The sequence below is a fragment of the Falco cherrug genome, chromosome 5 (genome assembly GCF_023634085.1).
Source record: "Falco cherrug isolate bFalChe1 chromosome 5, bFalChe1.pri, whole genome shotgun sequence".
NCBI classification, from domain to species: Eukaryota; Metazoa; Chordata; class Aves; order Falconiformes; family Falconidae; genus Falco; species Falco cherrug.
The window spans coordinates 5,692,125-5,711,398 of NC_073701.1; the positions used below are offsets into that span (position 1 = coordinate 5,692,125).

General features: G+C 52.0%; 1 protein-coding gene across 5 annotated transcripts in view; it reads left to right on the plus strand.

Moving 5' to 3' along the window:
• The window catches only part of LSAMP (limbic system associated membrane protein), a 314,661-nt gene extending 296,511 nt beyond the window's left edge, over nucleotides 1-18,150 (plus strand). For all 5 annotated transcript variants that reach the window (XM_027816957.2, XM_027816960.2, XM_055712346.1 and 2 more), the window contains one exon: nucleotides 16,521-18,150. In XM_027816957.2, the coding sequence (XP_027672758.1) occupies nucleotides 16,521-16,618 (98 nt within the window). In that variant the 3' untranslated portion in view covers nucleotides 16,619-18,150. The remainder of the gene's footprint in view (nucleotides 1-16,520) is intronic.
• Nucleotides 18,151-19,274: the final 1,124 nt, after the last annotated feature.

The following is a 19,274-nucleotide window of genomic DNA, read 5'->3' on the forward strand; positions in this document are numbered from 1 at the left end:
AAGGTTTTGAGGAGTTTTCCAATTTTGCGTGTTCTTCTTTTAAGCAGAATTTTCAATGACAAATATTTTTGTCTGATGGAAAACCCAAGGCTCTTTCTTTTTATGATTATTTTTATTATATATCCTTAAATTCCACAGGCAGGCAGTGTTAATTTTTTTCATAGCCAGCCCTGTTTACAGCTGGTTTTGAATTAGTAGTCCATTAAGCTAAATGATAAAGCAAAAACTGCAAGTGAGCAAGGCCAGGATTTCCATACCAAACACCTCTCCTAATCAAGCTGCCAAGGCCATCCTGCACAGCTTTAGTCAATCCTTTGAAACACTTCCCCCTCTGTCTTTGAAGTTGTTATTTTTTTTCCTTTCATGACTCCCCAGTCTCCTGAGAGGATCTTGAATGACATCCTGGTGTGACATCACTTCTGTGAGGCATCTCCAGGAATTTGTGGTGCCAAATGCTGGGATATCTCCAGTGACCCAGGACATGCAAAGAGGATTTTGCAGAGGGGGAATGTAGAGTTTAAATACGCTGGACCTCATTTGTTTTCTGAAAGCGCTTACCGGCTTCTCCAATGTGGGCGTTCAGCACAGATATTGGCACTTATCTCAACATTTGCTTTTACTTCGCTGTTCACCTTCAAAGAAACCTTAGGTATAAAATTTTCCTGCTAGTCCTTTTTCTCCCTATGAGTTGATGTTCTGAGATGCAGTCCTCAGTTCTCAAATAAGCCTCTCCTCAATGACCAGAATCGCAGCCTCCTCCCTCTTCCTCCCTCGATTTCCATTTCTCTTAAGCCTTGGTAACTCTTCCCTGCCCTGTGGGGTTTTGAGCATTAATTTAAAAGGAAGGTGTTTTGAGATGAAGAGTACTGTAGTCATGCATTGCTATCATTAGCTGGCTGCTGTGGAAACATCTTTCAAGCAGGCTAGAGATTCAGAAGCAGCCTATTCAACTAAACACATGGGACTTGAACTTGATGAGGCAGTTTCCTAAAAGGCTGGTGGAGCGCAGCTGATTCAGCTCTCAACTGCATTGTCCTTGGTAAATTTTCCATCCCTCCTGACTTTGCAGCCGGGCACTCAAAATGCCCCAAAATGTCTTCTAGGATGACACATCATCACATCTTCCTGTCTGCATTGTAACTTCATGTTATAATGGGATGACACAAGACCTGGCCTGGCTGTCACAAAGGGGGTCTTACTGCAAAAGGTGGCTTTTCAAAAGGGTTTTTCTTCTGGAAAAGGAGAATTTGCACATTCCACACCATACCTGCCAATGACAGGACAAATGGGGTCACTGTTGAGCCTCAAAGGGGTCTGTCATAATTATGGCACTAGCTCCATCTCTGTCCTCCATTGTCTCTTGTCCTCAGCCCTGTGAACACGGACTCCTTTCCCCTGGGATTAGCACCTAGTGTCCACATCAGAATGGCTTTGCCATACTGATGGGCTTTAAAACCTGTGAGTCTGCCTTACAGGAGTTTTGTCATGAAGGCTTAGCACAGACTAACCAGGGCCTTTCTCAGTGTGGTTAGCTTGAATGCCCAGGGAGCTCTGTGAGGGGGGTGCTGTGTTCCCCAGAAAGCAGCACATCCAGAACTGCCCATGGGGCATCAAGCGTGCCAGTCTTTGGGGCCTGATCAGATGAAGTTATGGCCATTAATAGGGTGACAAAAGATTACAGCAATAGTGTGTTAGTAATTAGTGGAGGGGGAGGGAAGAGGAGAATGAGCAGTCCTGTCTTTCTGCCAAAACGTGCACTGATCGGAGAATGACCCTGTATGACTGTAGATCGTAGCTAGTCTCCATTTAGCTGTAGCCCGTGTAGCCTGTACTGTCACTAATGCCTTCATCAGGTGGGTGGGAGCCGGGGGAAGGGAGAAAAGAGATGTTCATTTGGGTCCGATGACCAGAGTGGGAAACAGAGAGCATCTTTTTTTTCTAATACCCGCTCAGTCCTCATCCTTCCCTATGGAGGGCCTAGCTGTGGTGAAGAGAGCTCATCTGTCGCAGTGGTCACCTCCACCCATCTCTGCTCCCCTTCTGCTCTCCCTAGTGTAAGGCCCCGTCAGTTCTGCTGAGTAGGCAGCTCTCATGTCAGTGGGGTCTGCTTTGGCAGAAGGATGAACATCTGAATATTTCAAAGCTAAGGAGAGAAGCATAGGGGAATATATCAGAGAGTACAGACTGTAAAGGGTTAACACGTTACGAGGGTTTGCTGACTAGGTAGTGGTGTGGGAACAGTCCACAGAAACCAGCCCTCCCAGTATGGTGTGGCCAGCTAAAAAGCCCATCCATCTCTGGAGTCGTCTTCACTGAGGCCAGAGGGTGCTTTATCAGCTGGGTGCCAAGAAAGAGTCAGTGAAAACCCAAACCTTCGCAACATTGGAAACAAACTAGTTGGCAGAGCTGGGGAAACTGTAAAGTTTCATAAAGAAACACAAAGAGGGCAAAATAACCAATCTTGGCCTATTGTAATTCTGACATAGAAAAATAATGGCCATATGAACCGAGCACAGGAGGGCGTGTTTGGAGTCATGTGCAAGTCTGGTATTTCCGTAAATCCTCAGGCGTTCAGGGGCTGTAGTTCAGCTGTACTCACCGCTCTGCAGTGGTCTTTGCCTGAGCACTTGGAGCACGCCTCTTTTCCTCGAAAGCTGGCTGAGCCCCGGGCATTGGTACCTGGTAACACCCATGACCTTGGGTGGGAAGCACAGCTCACAGTTCTCCTTGCTTCCCACTGGTGGTATCCAGCCAGACTTTCCAAAGAGCTGATTCCCCATTTGGTGAGTGCAGAAGGGGATGGCTCTGCAGGATGGATGCTCGGGCAGGCAAGCTTCTCTTACTGCTCAGGGTCAATGTCCATCCCTGCCAGATCTGCAGGCACTGAAGGCTGGGACTGCATTGGGTGCCAAGCCTGCGGGGGTTTCAGGCCAAGGGAACAAGAAGGACAAGACAGCATGAAGGCAGAAGGCCAATGTCATATTAATTGTTTCTTGCTATTTCATAGGTACCAGGCAAAAGATGGCATTGTATCTTATTTTGACCATGTTGTTTAAAGTGAATAAAGTACAAGTCAGAGGTGATGATAGTGTCTTCCAAAAGGAGTAGCAGAGATGCAGCTGGAAACAGCATCTTAGGGAAAAGAGAAATGCCAAGAATTATTTGTTAGTACAGCTACTAACATTGCTTTGTGGGTTTTTTCTGAATAGCAACAGACAGTTTCTGTTTGCTGAGACTGTTTAAAAAAAAAATTGAAAACCAGTCAGCTTCTTCTCTCAAAAAAGTGTAAAGAAAAGAAACCAGCTTTCTTGAAGAGAGACACAGGGGGGAAGAGAGAGAAATAGCTTTATTGCTTGATCTGTTTCTGTACTTTATGTTCATTAATTTTAATTTAGATTGATTTATTCCAAAATGAGCCCTGGCTTGCATATATTTGCATAACCCTCTCCAGTAGCAATGCTGTGGAGAATCCAGCAAGTGAGGAAGAGCAGCAGCAGGGGGTAGGAACTGACACTGGAAGTCCCAGAAAGACATTCCTCTGAGCTGGGCCCTTGCACTGGGGTAGGGAAGGCATTTCAAGGTCTATTTAGCCACAGGTGTGGCTTTACATACATGCAGAACAGCCCTGCAAAACAGAGGTTAGAGTGCAGCCGTCAGGTGGGAGAGTGGAGTTTGGGGGAAAATACACAACCGCATGGCAGAGATTAGAAGCAAACCCATGGAAAAGCAACTGCCATGGAAAATCAGTTGTCCGGTAGGGACACTGATGGTATCAGTGTTGTAGCATGGACAGATCACCCTGCAGAGCAGAGTTCGGGCAGGCTATAACCCTCCTGAGCCAGGTATCCCCAGCCCAGAGGACACTCGTAGCCTGATACCATCTGTATGTTAGATGAGTTTCTGAAGCCATCAACTGAACCTTTCTCCTTAGAGATCATGAAGGCAACTCATACCCACTGCACAGCAGGTGTACCTAAATCCTTGCTCTCTCCCTCGTGCTCTCCTTACATTCTGTATTGAGCTGCCAGCCAGGCTGACTCAGACCGAAGTGCGGAGGGCAGCAAGGAGGAGGATGAGGAACAGCCAGTGTTGTGTTGATTTAATTCTTATGCACACACAAAAATTCCTCCAGCCCTCAAGAGAAAATGACCAAAGGGTAATTTCCACCTTCGTCCTCCTCCGTCCCCTTCCATTTCCAGTGTAAACCACTCAACAATTTGCTAACAACTTGGCCTCCCCTCTGGTTATTGTCCCAAGTGAACAGTCTCTCCATTCACTAACCTATGACGGTAAGTCGGTTTGGGAAGCAGCAAGGTTTATCTTCCCAGCTCAGGCACTGCACCGGGCCCGCTTGTGAACTGGTTGCCATTCAGTGTCTGCTCTGCTGTTGATAAAGCACATTACACATGGCTGGGCTTGCATGATTAATACAGCTGTCTAAGCGCTCTCTCTAAAAACAAAAACAACTGGGAGAAGGGAGGTGCGGGATTTGGGAGGGAGGGGGTGCCCAGAGGGGAAATCAGCCATTCTACAGAAATCAGGCTTGCAGGAAAAGCAGAGCGCCACTGACAGGCCTTCACCTGGGGGTGAGCAGGTCTGTCAGAAGAGCTCCCCTGCAAAAGGTAGAGGCCTAGGGAGAAGGCGAGCAAAGGAGAAATGTGCTTGGCCCTTCCATACCGTCACCTGCATTTCCCTCTGCAATCTGGGGAATGGATGCATGGACAGAAGCAAGGGGTCAGGCCATGGAGAAGGATGTGCTATAACCAGCATAGCTTCAATGGGGTCCCATCAGGCAGCCTCTACAGTCGATGTTACAGATACACATGCACACTGATTGACAAGTATGCTCCTGAGCCAGATCACCTCATGCGCTGTATGCGCTCACCCCGTGCTCAGAGGCACATCCCACAGTCACTGAGCAGTTTCCAGGCACCCTAGAACATCTAAAGGAGGAACCGGAGCAGCTGCAGGCATCTTTTCCATTGCCCCAACTCACTCAGCTGAAGGCCAGCTCAGCCTGTAAACTGTTCAAGCTGTATTAACTTTCCCTTTTCGATTACTGGTCTGGGAACAGGCTGTGGGAAGGCACTATGGCTTTCTTCTCTGGCTTTTCCCATGCCCGGACCAGGCATTAAAGCCATGCCTGCACTGTTAGGGCACTGAGGTGACCAGGAATCCCACTCTGGAATTGCATACACAGACACGCATCTGTACTTTGATGAGAACTACAGGTGACACAAAGTAGTACTTAGACCACACGCTTCAGAGAGACACACCAGTCCATGGGGCCAGCGTGACTCTCATGACATCTCTGATTCTCAGAAACACTCAGAGATGCGCACAGGCTTGTTTATAGTGTTCCCGTGATAGGCCCTGTACTTCTTGTCATTCAGAAGCAGCCTTTGGTGAAGGCTAGCTAAAACCCCCTTCTAGATTGTTCCACTCCTGGGCAAGGAAGGATGGGACCAAGGCTTGGTCCCTGCTAAGCTCACTGGAAGGGAGTCCCCAGAGGGAAGTGGTGGCCCTGAGAAGACCCCAAGGACAGGTTGGGCAGACACTATGCTGCAGGTACTATAGGAGAAGGATTAGGAAGGGCAGAAGCTGTGGCATGACTGGATTTCAGTACCAAGAGTAACCTCAAGCATGCTGGTCACTCTCCACCCCGGTTTAGTTCTCCTGCTCTCCTTCTCCTTGGTGTGCCCACTCCCTCTTCATTTCTGTCCACAGCCGCTGAAATCTTTCCTGTGCCAAATACCCAGCAAAGCTTCTGGGAAACCATAGCAGGGATGAAGTGGGTAAACAGACATAAAGCTGATGAAAATATTAATTTCTCAAGAGGTTCCAGAGCCTCCAATTAGCAAACCTGCTTCCTAGGGTTGTGTGTGCTCTGGGTGAGGAGGGCTATGCTGTTTGTGGCCTACTGAGACACTAGACAGAGTGCTGGCATCACCTTTGGTCTGCTGTGCCATACACGTGCTTGAGAGGTGAGCAGAGGAGGGACTGCTGTATCCTAGGAAATAAAAAGCAGAAAAAGCTCAGATCTTCACTGTGATGGCCCCTGAAAGAGTCTGTGCTTTGTGTTTTGTTAATGTTTTGCTTGTAGGATGGGTGTCTTCAATGGTTTGAAGACAAATCTGTTGTAACTGATTTTGTATCCGTAGTTGGCCAAGTGTTTTTAAAAAAACAAATCTCCAGCTGCTAGGGGAATGGAAAGGGTGGGAGAGCTGGTTTTCAGCTGTGAGAAAAACCTTGGAACTTTTTGATACCTACAGGACAGATCTGGTGATGGAAGATCAATGTAACTTTGAAACGTAGGTGGTCTTCTAGCCACTGCCAGCCTCACTGGTCAGGATAAGAGTTCAGTTCTAAACTAGGAGTACTGGAAACCAGATCCAGGATAAATTGTGTAAGCTGCCAGCTCTTTAACACCACGACCTTCTCAGAAAGACACTGAGAAATACAATTTCAGGGATATTTTTTAGGCCTTAGGGAAGGATGGGTGAGCTGCATTAGAGAATGAATCTTCACTAAGACATGAGGTATGATAGATGAGTACTTAGTACACCATGAATGAGCTCCAAAACATGGAGAAGAACTGTTCAGTGCTAAAAAAGCATGAGTAAAATCTGAAATACATTAAACTGTGTGCTAAGATTGATAGACACCAGAGACATTTCCTTAATCTTGTTGGAGAGTTGCTGGAGGGCATCCTCCCTAGTTTACACAGTGGTACTTACACCTCGAGAAAAGCCAGCCTATTGCCACTGCAGTACCGGTTAAGTTTTAATTACAGGAGCAGAACTGGTAGTGAGAATGGGGTACAAGCAGGTAATGAACAAAACAGTTTCAACATTAAGAACAGGGAGCGAAAACTCATGTCTTCTTCTCAAAGGGGAGGGGGAACAGGAAAGTGGTAACAAAAAAAGCCCCAAATGAACCCTAGTAGGTAGGAGCTGGTAATCCCTAAAGCCTCAGAGTAGAGTGCAAAGCCCTGGAAGAAAGAAATTAATAACTTTCAAAGTATGACCTTGAAAATGGAATTAACAGTATTCCTCCCTTTTAAGCCTTCATGATAATAAAGATTTCATCTTCTGAAGCCCTGGCAAGAGAGTCAACAGACTAGAAAAATTACTTCCTACAGAGGAGCTGGCAAGTGTAAAACCTAAGGCCTCTCCAGGCCCCAGGGAGTGAGATGACGGAGACCTGTATGATGCACATCCCCTTTCCCTTGCACCTTCTCCTTTAGAGTTTTATTTTCATTGCTCCCTAATTTTTGGTCCTCCTCTTTGCTCAAGCTGCAGGACTCCAGCCTTCGCTGTAAGTAGAGTTGGCCTCTCAACAGCATGGAGCCCAGAGCTGCTCAGGGTGGAGAACACTTGGAAGAACAGCAGGCCAGCTCTCCTTGGTTTACCATCACTCCTTCCTTTCCATCACAGACAAGTCCTCCTGGCCTGTCCCATGCCTCCTCCTGGCCTCACTTCCATTTAGCAACTCACGGGGGCTGGTGATCCTCTTATACCAGGTTTTACCTTGTGTTCTTTCATGGGATCCCAAGGGCAGATTCCCCAAAGCAAATGAGGAGCCTATAGCTCTCTGATGTCCTTCGTAATTCTCTGTGGGCTCTCCTCTGTCAGCACTGAAGATAGTCAAGCCCTGGAGTCTTGTTAATGTAAATAAGAGAAAGACTGGCACCCACTGTCTCTTTTCCTGTCTCCCACTTTGGTTTACTCAGATGATGGGACACAGGACCCAGCAGAATAATCTAGGTGGCAAATCTGGGTGTGAAACTTGTAGATGGGTGGGTGATTTTTTTTTCCCTCCGGGTATGGACTAGGAATGTATCTGCTTTCTGCTTGCATCTCAGGCGACCCTTTTTAAAATCCACGTTGGGAAACTTGAAAGTCACCAGGTTCAATTTCTGCTGGTGGCGACCATGCTGCTTACAATACTCGGAGGCACACCTCTGTGCAACCAAGCAGACTTGTGGCTTTGTGTAGCAAGTCTGGCCTCATTTGCCTGTTTGACAAGGGTTACATGTCATACCACAGCCTCTGTCCCCCTCTCTTAAGGACCCCTCCAGGGATGCTGTCGGTGTTAGCAAAGGGAGCTGGAGGGACTGAGGTGGCAGAAGGGGGCAGTGTCTGTGTGGAGGGAGCAGAATGGGTTAGAAACTTTACCACCACTCCCTGCAACCGCCTCTTGCTGCCATAGTGTGTAGATGCCTTGCTTTTCATGGGGATGACCAAGTAGGTCAGATCTGCACCCCTCGAGCAATTTTATCAAGGATACTGCTGTGCGGGGGCTGAGGAGAGATGTGGGGGCTGAGGAGGGATGGGGTAGCTGAGGGGGGATGGGGGCTGAGGAGGGATGGGGTAGCTGAGGGGGGATGGGGTAGCTGAGGGGGGATGGGGTAGCTGAGGGGGGATGGGGGCTGAGGAGGGATGGGGTAGCTGAGGGGGGATGGGGTAGCTGAGGGGGGATGGGGGCTGAGGGGGGATGGGGTAGCTGAGGGGGGATGGGGGCTGAGGGGGGATGGGGTAGCTGAGGAGGGATGGGGTAGCTGAGGGGGGATGGGGTAGCTGAGGGGGGATGGGGGCTGAGGGGGGATGGGGTAGCTGAGGGGGGATGGGGTAGCTGAGGGGGGATGGGGTAGCTGAGGAGGGATGGGGTAGCTGATGGGGGATGGGGGCTGAGGAGGGATGGGGTAGCTGAGGGGGGATGGGGTAGCTGAGGGGGGATGGGGGCTGAGGGGGGATGGGGTAGCTGAGGGGGGATGGGGTAGCTGAGGGGGGATGGGGTAGCTGACGGGGGATGGGGGCTGAGGAGGGATGGGGTAGCTGAGGGGGGATGGGGTAGCTGAGGGGGGATGGGGTGGCTGAGGGGGGATGGGGTGGCTGAGGGGGGATGGGGTAGCTGAGGGGGGATGGGGTGGCTGAGGAGGGATGCAGACAGGTGGCGATCAGGTTCCCGTGGCACATAACCGTGGCCATACTGGGCTGCCTCGGGCAGCGGCGTCGGGGAGCACGCGGGGCTCCCACCCTTTCTTTGGCGAGATCCCGCGGGGGCTTTGCTGTGCAGGGCCGCGGGGATGTCCCACAGGGGTGCGTGGCCGCTGCCCCGGCCCTGGCAGCCACCGGGGCCAGCCCGAGCGCCCAGGCCCGCCCGCTGCCCAGCGGCCCGCGCCCGGCGCCGTGCCGCTCCTTCCCGGCCTGCGGCTGCCACCTGGCGGGGAAGAGGCGCTTCGGCGGCAGCTGCGGCTGCCCCGGCCCGGCCCCGCGGCTCTGCCGCCGGCCTGTGGCCCGGCGAGGTCGGGAGGGCTCCGCAGCAACCCCCCGGGCCCGCTGCCGTGCCACCCCGTCCGTACCGCTCATGGCCTCCCTCAGAGCTGTCTGTGGGCGCTGGGGCCTCACCGCAGCACCGCATCCATCCCGCAGGGGTCTGTAGGAATCCCTGCTTCTGCTGCAGGTCTGAGCCGGGCTGGTGCTGCCACCTGGCCTTTACGCTCCTGGTACTAACTCCCTCTTCCCATAACACTGTAATTCCCCTGTACCTGCCTCTCACCCACCTCCTCTGCCTCCCTGTGCCGCATCTGGGTTTCATGCCCTCTCCGTCCCTTCTCCCAGGGTCTGTCCTTGTTGGCTGCCCAGCCTGCACGCTCACATCAGCGCCCGCATCTCCCCAGCCTCACCCTGGCTGACATCTCCTCACGCCCTCTCCAGCGTCCCAGCCAAGCATGCCCGTATTGCCATTGCAATTTAAGACCTTCCCCGGTATCATTTCCCACGCTGCAGCCCTGCACTGGTACGAGTGTAAGGCTCATCATACCGCCTCAGTCCATGTTACCCCCTTCTTATATCCCTCATCACAGCGGCCTTTTCCTATGCCTCTGACCTGATAAAACCTTCCTCCTGTGTGTATCACGCCCTCACGCAGCCCCCAGTCCCAAATGGGCACTATAGGCTTTGAGGGGCCAACAACAGCCACGAGGCAGGGACGTGCAGGGCTACCAAGCAGTCTTCTGCCCTCAGCCACTGCTGCCGAGGCTGTGTGTTGCAGCGCCTTGTAGCTTGAAGGCAGGGAGAAAAAGGGCCCTTTTATTCATCCCACAAAGGTCAGATCTCACAAGTCTGCTCCCTTCTCGGTGATTTCTGCAGCTGGCCTCATCTCTGGAGGATGAGCCTGTGTCATAGAGGATACACCACTGAAGTCTCAGCTGCTTAGGCCTTTGGGGGCATCATACCAAGTCCTCTCTTTGCTAAACTGTGCTCCCTTCAGCCGCCTGGGTAGCATCCCCCAAGGGCTCAGTAACAGCTGTGCCCCAGATTTGGTGGGAAGACCTGCAGCTCTGCAATTCAGGACTTGAGCATCCCATAGCCACCAACGGCTTGACACTGGGGAGCTGCTTTCTTAACAGTTGCCTTGACAAAAAGCTCAGCTTTCTTTTTCCTAGGGAGACCAGCTAATTCTTCCCACAGTGAGCAAATTTCCTTAGCCTTCCTGTAGGCAGCAGAGGAGACTGCAGAGCAAGGAGTGACTGAGACAGTTTTAATCTAGCCAGTTCAGGTAGCAATTAGTAACAGGCAGCGTGCCAGGCTTTCTGTTAATGCCAAGGTCCTAATGTCACAGGAGAACGTAACGCCAGAATTTGATGTGTGGCCATAATATCACTGCTGGCAGCTGACTGCCACTGTGGTCCTTAAAAGTTGAGGGAGGTTGTGGATATGGAAGGCTTCCAGGCAGTCCAGAAGTGACCGGACAAGTTCATGGAAGATAAAATGAATCTGCCAAGGAGTGCAGGTTCTGCTGGTTCAGGATGACTCCGTAGCACCTGAGGCAGGCCAACATGATGCTGTGCTGGCCATGTGCTCCCAGCTGGCTCCCATCCAGCACCTGCAGGGGACAGGACTGAAGGATAGACAGGACCCTTGGACTGACCCAGTAGAGCTGCTTTTTTGTTGTAGTATGTGCCTCTTGGAGCCAGGCTGTTTTTTGAGGAAGAGAGAAGCTCTTGGTTTGCAATCTGGCTGCGGTTTGCTATGAACGCAAGCAGTACCCTGTGCTTTTCCCCTCTCCCTCTACCATCTCACCCAAGCCCCAACACTCTTCTTGCCATGGCTTTCCCTACACTCTTCACAGGAGCAGGAGCAGTTCATAAGCCATCACACACACACACGGGAGAAAAAGCATTTCAGCTATAACATGCAAAGTAGCATACATCCCCATGACCTCTATGATGAAACCTGGGCTAGCCTAGCTTGCAGCCCTCCAGGGAGAAGCAAGTGTAGCAAGCCCAGCTGTGCCAGTTGTATGGGGGGGAGGCTAAAACCAGTGAGAGGTCAAAGCACTGATAGGCTGAGGTGGTCCAAATAAATTCATTCAAGATGTGTGAAGTCTGCAGGGACATTCTTCCCAAGGGTGTTGAAGGCAGATAGTTTTGTGTAGCTGTTTACCTCTTTTTTTTGCAAGACTAAATCTCTGGACTGTTGCAAGGCTCTGAGCCAAAGCTTCAGAGCAGAGAAATGTTCTGAGGGACAGTCACTGGCTTCCTGGTGGGTTATTTGTGATTAAAATAAAAATTCTTTCCTTCCTCAAGCCATGCTGTCAGGCACAGCAGAAGTATTTTGGCTGCTGGTATTCCACGTAAAAACTATAAAATCAGCTGAAGGCAAACACCCAGCATAGGATCGTTCCACCTGCCCTGTTGATGCTTCTAAAGTGCTATGCAGACAGGGCCTTATAATGGAAAGGTCGGGCAACCTTAGCAGTAGTGGGTGCCACTGGCTCTGTGTATGAGGCTGGTGAAGCTCTTGCAGCACCGCCTGAGCAGTGCACTGCACATGAGAGCGTGCAACGAGCCTTCCACTTCACCCTGCATGGAAGTGTTGGCCTTTTGCACCAGGTGCAATCACTGAAACCCCATGCTGAACGGCCTTGCCACCCCTTCCACATCCCCACTCAAAAGTATGGAGATGTTCTGCTGAAAGTGTCAGAAAAGGACCCTTGGTGCCTCTTCTGTGCAAAGCCGGTGCAAGGGGCCGTTACCGCAGGTGGGCAGGAGCAGTGATGTCATGTTGGCAAGGCTCTGGTTTCCCCGTGGTTAAATTTAAGGACACAGCTAGGGTTACCCTGCCTTGGGGAGAGGGATGGGGTGGCATGGGATGGGGTGGGATGGGATGGGATGGGGTGGGGTGGGATGGCATGGCATGGCATGGCATGGGGTGGCATTGGGTGGCATGGGATGGGATGGCATGGCATGGCGTGGCATGGCATGGCGTGGCATGGCATGGCATGGGGGCTGCGCATGATTCCCTTCAGCTCTGGGAGAGCTACAGCTCTAAATCTCAGCCAAGTCTACCTCGTGCCGTGACACCAATATGGATCACACAGGCTGAATGTGTGGCACGAAGAAACCCTTGGAGAGACGGGGTGCAGTGTCCTGTGGGGCTGTTGCAGCACGGTTAGGCAGCATGGCAGGGGTCCACCTGCAGCACTGGGTGTCCAAATGCCTCACTATTTGGAGCAAGGAAGAGAAGTGCAATTGGTTTGTCCTTGCCAATTTTCAGCCTGCTCCTTCTTGATTTGATTAATGTGATCTGACTGGGTCAGCCGTCTGGGGTCTGGGGTCCGTGAAGTGTTTATTTGTGAAATGCTGCCAGATAGTCGTATTAACTCACCGTCATCAGAAACCCAATTTCCTTCCCTGGCTGCGGTGGAAGAGAACCCCCTTCAAAGCTGCTGCACGGTCATGAACTTCGCAGCGCTGCCAAATTGCAGGGGAATGATTAGCCCGGGAGATCAGTTTGCACAGCGAATTCGCAGAGCGCAGGCTCAAGGGTAGGGAAGCGGGAGGCTGCCGAGCCAGCGGCACCCCTTGGCCAGAGCCCCCCCCGTGCCCGCTGCGGGGGTCGCAGCTTGGCTTTCCGCGCCCCCGCAGCGGGCTTTGCGCGGCGCAGCGGTTCGGCTGGGGCGGGGGGAGCGCGGCGGGGTCGCAGCGGGGTTTGCGGGGGCTCTCGCTGCGGCCCCTCCCCGCCATGCTGAACCGGAGGCGGCTCCGCGGCGCGGCAGCGGCCGCCAGGGGGCGGTGGAGACCGCGGCCTCGCCCGCTGCGGCGGTGGCTGCGGGAGGCGGGGCTGGGGGACCTGGGGTAGGGGGCTGCGGGGGGCGGGAGGTCCCGGGGCGGGGGGGCGGACAGACCCGGGAGCCCGCAAGGCTGTGTGCGGCGGGGGGCTGCGCGCCGCGGGGGGCTGGCTGTAGCAGGGGTGCAGGGGCGGTTGCCTGTGTTGTGGCAGGTGCGTGCCTGCCCGTGTGGGTGCATGGCGGGGGGCGAGCACCCCCACGCCTGCGCGCACTTTGCACCTGCGCGGCTGGGTGGGTGTAGCGGCGGCCGGCGTGGGCGCCTTGGAGAGCGGGCGGGTGGTGGGCTGCACGGACGCGACAGGCACGTGCCCTCCTCCCCCCTCCCCCGGGCATCCACGCATGGGTCTGCGGGGGTCTGCGGGGCCGCGGCTCCCACGGTGGGGGCGCACACAGGCACCCGCAGAAGCCTATGTGCACGCGTGGGCTGTCACAGCGGAGCAGGGTGCAATGTGGCCGTACCCAGGCGTGGCTAGGCCAGAAGACTGAATATATGAGTTGAAAACAGTGCTTTCTGCACAAAATCTACTCAGAGATTAATATTTAATTTTTTTCCTCACATTTCCACTCTTTTTATTATTATTATTATTATTATTTGAGCAATTAGTACCCCACAAAACCTTTGAGAATATATTCCGAAAATTTTCAAGATTTTGCAATTGAACTATAACCTTCCCCCGTTTTTACAACAGGTATGCCAGTAAATGTGGCGTACGTGGCATGTACTCACTAGCTCTGCTGGCAGACACCGAGGTTACACATAGCACCTGGGGTTATGTGCAGGGGCTGCAGCGACTTTGAGCCACGCTGGGTGCCAGGCCCCCCAGTCACCGGAACACGCTGCCCGGCACCCACACGGCTGCATGTGGGCTGTTGGTGCAGACAAGTGGTGGCATTAGCGTGTGGTGGTGTGTGGAAGATGATCAGGATCACATGTGGGGAGGCTTCTGCCTCACTGACACATGCAGGGTGCTTATCAGGGGAGGACCTATAGCTCACCCCGTTTTTCAGCTGTGGAGATGGGAGTTGTGCCTTGTCAGATATCCTCAAGCTTCTGCACACAAGTTCAAGCAGAGCAGAAGCTGATGTGACCCTCTCCCAAGTCCTTCATCACACCGTGCTTTGTGTGTCCTCCCTTCTGCTTAGGTATTGCAAAAGCTTATCTCTTACCATACCATACCATACCATACATCTATCCCCCACCCCCCACCAAGCACACAACCCCCAATCCACGCACTTCCACATTATTTAAGGCAGCAGTACCCCAGCCAAGGCCAAACATACCCCTGCCCCTGCTGTGCTAGGTGTGTATTGGGTGCCACCATAGCAACGTATGCCTTTGCTCTGATTGCATATGCACCCTAGAAAAGTGGCAAGGAGGAGGAGGATTCCCACCTATGTATGTGATATATACATGTCCATGTATGCATTAGACAAACAGTATTTTAGCCAATCAGTAAAAATGCGATGGCTGAAAACTTGTTGTGGGCAATACACCCTGCCTGTTGTGTTCTTGGTTATTTTGCTGGGCCAGAGAAGTCGTGTTTTGGGACTTCTTCACTGCCAACATGGGATGCAAATGGTCCCAAACAGCCTACACCCAATTATCTGATCATGAAAGATGCTTTCTCTGAAATATAGGTCGGGTAAGTGTAGTAGCCGAACTTCAACTTGTTCCTGAGCTCAGAGGGGGAAACAAGTTCCTGTCACCCAAACAAGGAGTGAAAAAACAGTGTTGTAGGATTTATGTGACAAGCCACACAACACGAGGGACTAACCGAAAAAAGCCATAGATGGAATATAAATTTTCCACACAATTCAGCACATACTTACTTAATAATGAAAGAATAGAACTGGGTCACAAACAGCTGATCTAGTAAGCAATGAGCTACATTAGGAAGAAATCTTACAAATGAAAGTGCTACAGGATTTCAGGGACTCTGAGGACACTCTTCTTAGATTTGCTGCCTTATAGTCACCAGCTAGATTTAGTAGTGACTGTGCTGCTGAGCAAGCTTGTGGCACCTGTGCTTCACTCAGCAGAGAGGCTCTTCACCTGGTAAACCGCAGGTTGTGAGAGGGAGTAATTGCACTATGGGGCTCTCCTGAACAGACTCTCCTTTGGGGTTTTTTGGCTCTCCCTGTCATTAGAAATAGCTCTTCTTGGTGGGAAGCATGTCTTCTTTCTTCTGTGGCAGGATCAGTCCCAACATACAGACTTACCTCCAGGTCCACAGTATCTTCCTGCACCCCTTCTGCGTAGAACGCTGCATATACATAAACATGTACCTATGCATACATATGCATGTACCTATGCATACATGTGTAACGTACATGCGTGTGTACATATACATGATTCTGTGATGAGCATGCATTTACAAAACCATAGCCACGTACACCACCCTGCCCCATTGCAAAGAAAAGGCTGCCAAGGCTTGGTATTGCAGGGTGAATTTAAAACAGCATCGCTGCCTTTAAAGCCATCCAGAAAAGGGAGCCCATAAATGAGAGGATGAATGAGAAGATGTCAGGAGTGTTAGCACTTAATATTCCTGGAGCGAGGCTGCATTATTTGTTGCTGCGGCAAAGCGCTCCTCCCTGCCTCCTCCGACAGACCCCCGTGCATGCGCGCACACGCATGCAAGTTCATTTCCCACCCATACGAAAAAAGTCAGCCTCCCTGGCACCCCCGGCACCCCCACCCTGTAGGTGTTGTGCCACAGGGCCATAAACACAACCGCGAAGCCTTCCTTCACCCCGATTAAGAAACAAGTAATTGCGGCACAGCCCCTGGGAGGGGAGGCGTCCACCGGTTGAGCCCATGTTTTATTGATCGGACTGCTGTGATGAATCAGCCCCCGCAGAGCTGGTGTCTGGCTGCAGGCAGGCACTGGTCACTGCGCAGAATTACAACGAGCTGAGCCCTGGCATCCCAGGGCCACCGCCGGGAAGGTGGCGGAACAGGGAGGTGCGAGGCAGGTGGCCGGGCCGTGTGTGTGCTGTGCCAAGGTGTGAGCCGTGCCCCCACACTGGGTGGCCAGCTGCTCCCAGCCGGAGGCACAGAGAGGGATGGGATGGGGTTGGCAGCTGTGGGTAAGCCTTCCCGCGTGCTCCACGACCTGTTTCTCCAGCCTGGGTGTTGCTTGGGGAGAGCCACATGCCATCAGAGCACTGGGCGGGAGGGGAGGATGCTGAGGAGCTGGTGGGCAGGAGCTTGTGGTTGGGCTGGATGGGGGCTCACCTACGTGGGAAGGTGGCTGTGCCCTGCAGCCCCGGCCTCCAGCTGCAGGAGCAGCCCGGGAGCAAAGCGCTGTGTTCCTGTGTTCTTGTCTCGCCCAACCCTGTGTAATCTTGTCCTCTTTTCTCTCCCTTCTCGCACCCTGCAGGACCCGGCACAGGGAGAGTAGACAACGGTTCCATGAGTTTGGCCGTCCCACTGTGGCTGCTGGCAGCATCCCTGCTCTGCCTACTCAGCAAATGTTAATACAAATCAGAATTAAAAATAATAATAATAATAATTAAAAAAAAAACAACACGACAACAACAACACACAAAACAAAATGCGTTATACAGGAGACAGAGCGAAGAGAGGGGAGAGAGAAAAAAGAGGGGGGGGGGGAGAGAGAGAGGACTGTTTCTTTCACAACTTTTGTGTGTTCAGGAGCGAAGAGAGGGGAGAGGAAAAATTACAGCAAAGACGACTCAGCAACATTTAATCCAAAACCTGACAAGCCAGCTGTCAAGTCACAACCATCTAGGAGGCAACACGAAGCAAGGAAGAGAATGGGGCACCAGCAAGGATCGTGTCGCCGGAGGATGCTGCAATATAAACAATCCAACAAAACCACAAAGCCAATCAAACAGAAGATCCCTTTTCTTTTCTCTCCTCCTTCCTCTTTTCCATACTCCCTCACCTTCCTTCCTTCCTTCCTCCTCTTTCTTTCTTTTGCAGAAAGAGGTCTTTGCTTCGGTGTCTATAGCCACTTAACTTTTTGGATGCCCTGGGTCATTTTTGTGAGCCAGTGCTCAGCCAGTTCATACTTTTGAAAACAAATCAAAAAAAAAAAAAAAAAAAAAAAAAAGCCACAAACCAGAGCAAGTCACCTGAAGCTCTCTGCGCACTGGTGTCCTGTGGAGAACCCATTCCTCTCTTTACCCTGCACTCCTGTGCACCCAGCCCTTTGCTAAACACCTATCCTGTCCCCTCCTTCATGCAACCACACTCACTGGCCTGAACTAAGCTGTGTCAACTCTACTGAAAACATAATTTTCTTTTTTTTGATCCTCTTCCTCTCCCCCCTCAATTCGACCAGGTGTCTTTCTCTTTCTCCCGTGTATGCCTGTGTGCGTGCGTGCATGCGTGTATGTGTGGCTCTCGCTCCGTCTTCTCTCTCTTCTGTCTTTCTCTTGCTCTCTCTAAGCATGCAAAAGGAACAGTCCATGTGTACATATGCTCATCCTGCTGTAGATAATGTCCTGCCTTGTAAGTGTGAGACGATGCTGAGAGATCACTCAGGCAGAGAAGAGGGGTGAGGAGAGAAGGGCAGATGCAACACAGGTTCCCATGGTGTCCCCTCTCCGGAGTCCTCACTGGCTTTTTGACTCCTGGCCACCTTGCTTGCAAGAGTCAGTCTGCACCCTTGTTTAGCCTGTTTTTTCTCTCCCACCTGCAACCTGTCTGGCTCTCAGCCTTCAAGTACCAGCATAGCAGCCCCTGCTACGCATGAGTGCTTGCACACGCGCATGGGGGTGTGCACACATGTGCATTTGTCCAAATAAGCAGAAGAAACCAGGACTGGCTTGGAGCACTGCGGAGTGCAGAGCGCAGCCACCCCCTCCTCCAGGGGAGGGGAGGCTGGGCCGGTGGGACGGGAGTGATGACACCTTGGACATCACCAAGCAGCCATTCCTGTAGGTATAGTGTGTGTGTAGGAACAATGCCTCAATGTGAAAACCACAATCTGGTCATTCCTAACCATTTTGGTAGTCATGCAAAAATAGAGCCAATACCCTTTTTTTGTTGTTGTTCTTACTGTCCTCCCTGTTATAAAAGGAAACATACGCTATGTAGGGGTGAGTGTGCGTGTGCGTGTGCGTGTGTGTGTACTGTACACCACTGTTACTACAAAGCTCACTTTGCAAATTCCACATTTGAAACAAATTGGGGGTTATATCCAGGACCTGTGAATGTAAGAAGAAAAACAAATGTCAGGTCCAAAATCCTGGGCTTATAAAGAAGGAGCTTAAAGTGGTGCAGCAAAGAAGTAGGCAGCACAATTCCCCTCACTCTTCTCTTTTCTCATCTGAAGGGTGCTGGTCTTGCTGGAGAGGGCTGTCACTTGCCATCACCCTTCCCATGGCTGAATCACATGCAAGGGTGACAACCGGAGATGCTCCAGTGGCTCCTGAGTGAGGAGAAGGAGAGGGAGAGAACAAGCTGTCAGAAACAGGGCTAAGAAAATGCTGGGTGGTGGCTGGGAATTGCCACACCAGCAACAGGACAGCTGCAAGAGCCAAAACAATGGGAGAGGGGACACCAACAGTCATACCTTCCAGTGGCTGCAGTGTATGTGTGCAGGCAGGGGCAGCGGGGAGAAGGCTACTGTGTTTTCTGGCTGGTCATAAGCCCTAGCATCTACAGCAGGAAAGATAAAACAGGGTTTATCAGGTAGCTGCATGGGGTTTTTTTTGGAGGGTGAGGGATTTGCAGGGAGGAACTTGAGTTGGCCCACACAAATCGAGTGACCATCCCATGACGGTACAGTGTTCTACAGGTGCTTGGCACCGCTGAGCTTTCAAGAACCAGCAAGCTTGCTTTTCTCTTTGCCCTGTAAGTTGGTGCAGTAGCAGCAGAACTGGCAGCTGTGCTTGCACGCTGTCAAAGGCAAGGGGGAAACAGGGCTTGTAGTCCGGGGAGGGGGGGGGGGGGGGGATACCCACTGGGTGGTCCCCTGCCAGGAAGGAAAGTGGGGATTGCTGTCTATGAACATCTTGCCATCTTTGCACGGCTGGGGCACGCTCCACCAAGGCCTCTCCCTGCTGCTCAGTGTGGCGCTTTCACCTTGCACTGCGGCACTGGCGCCTGCCTCTCTGCTGAGCTCAGCAGTTTCATGCAGCAGCAGGCACACAGCAGTTAAGCA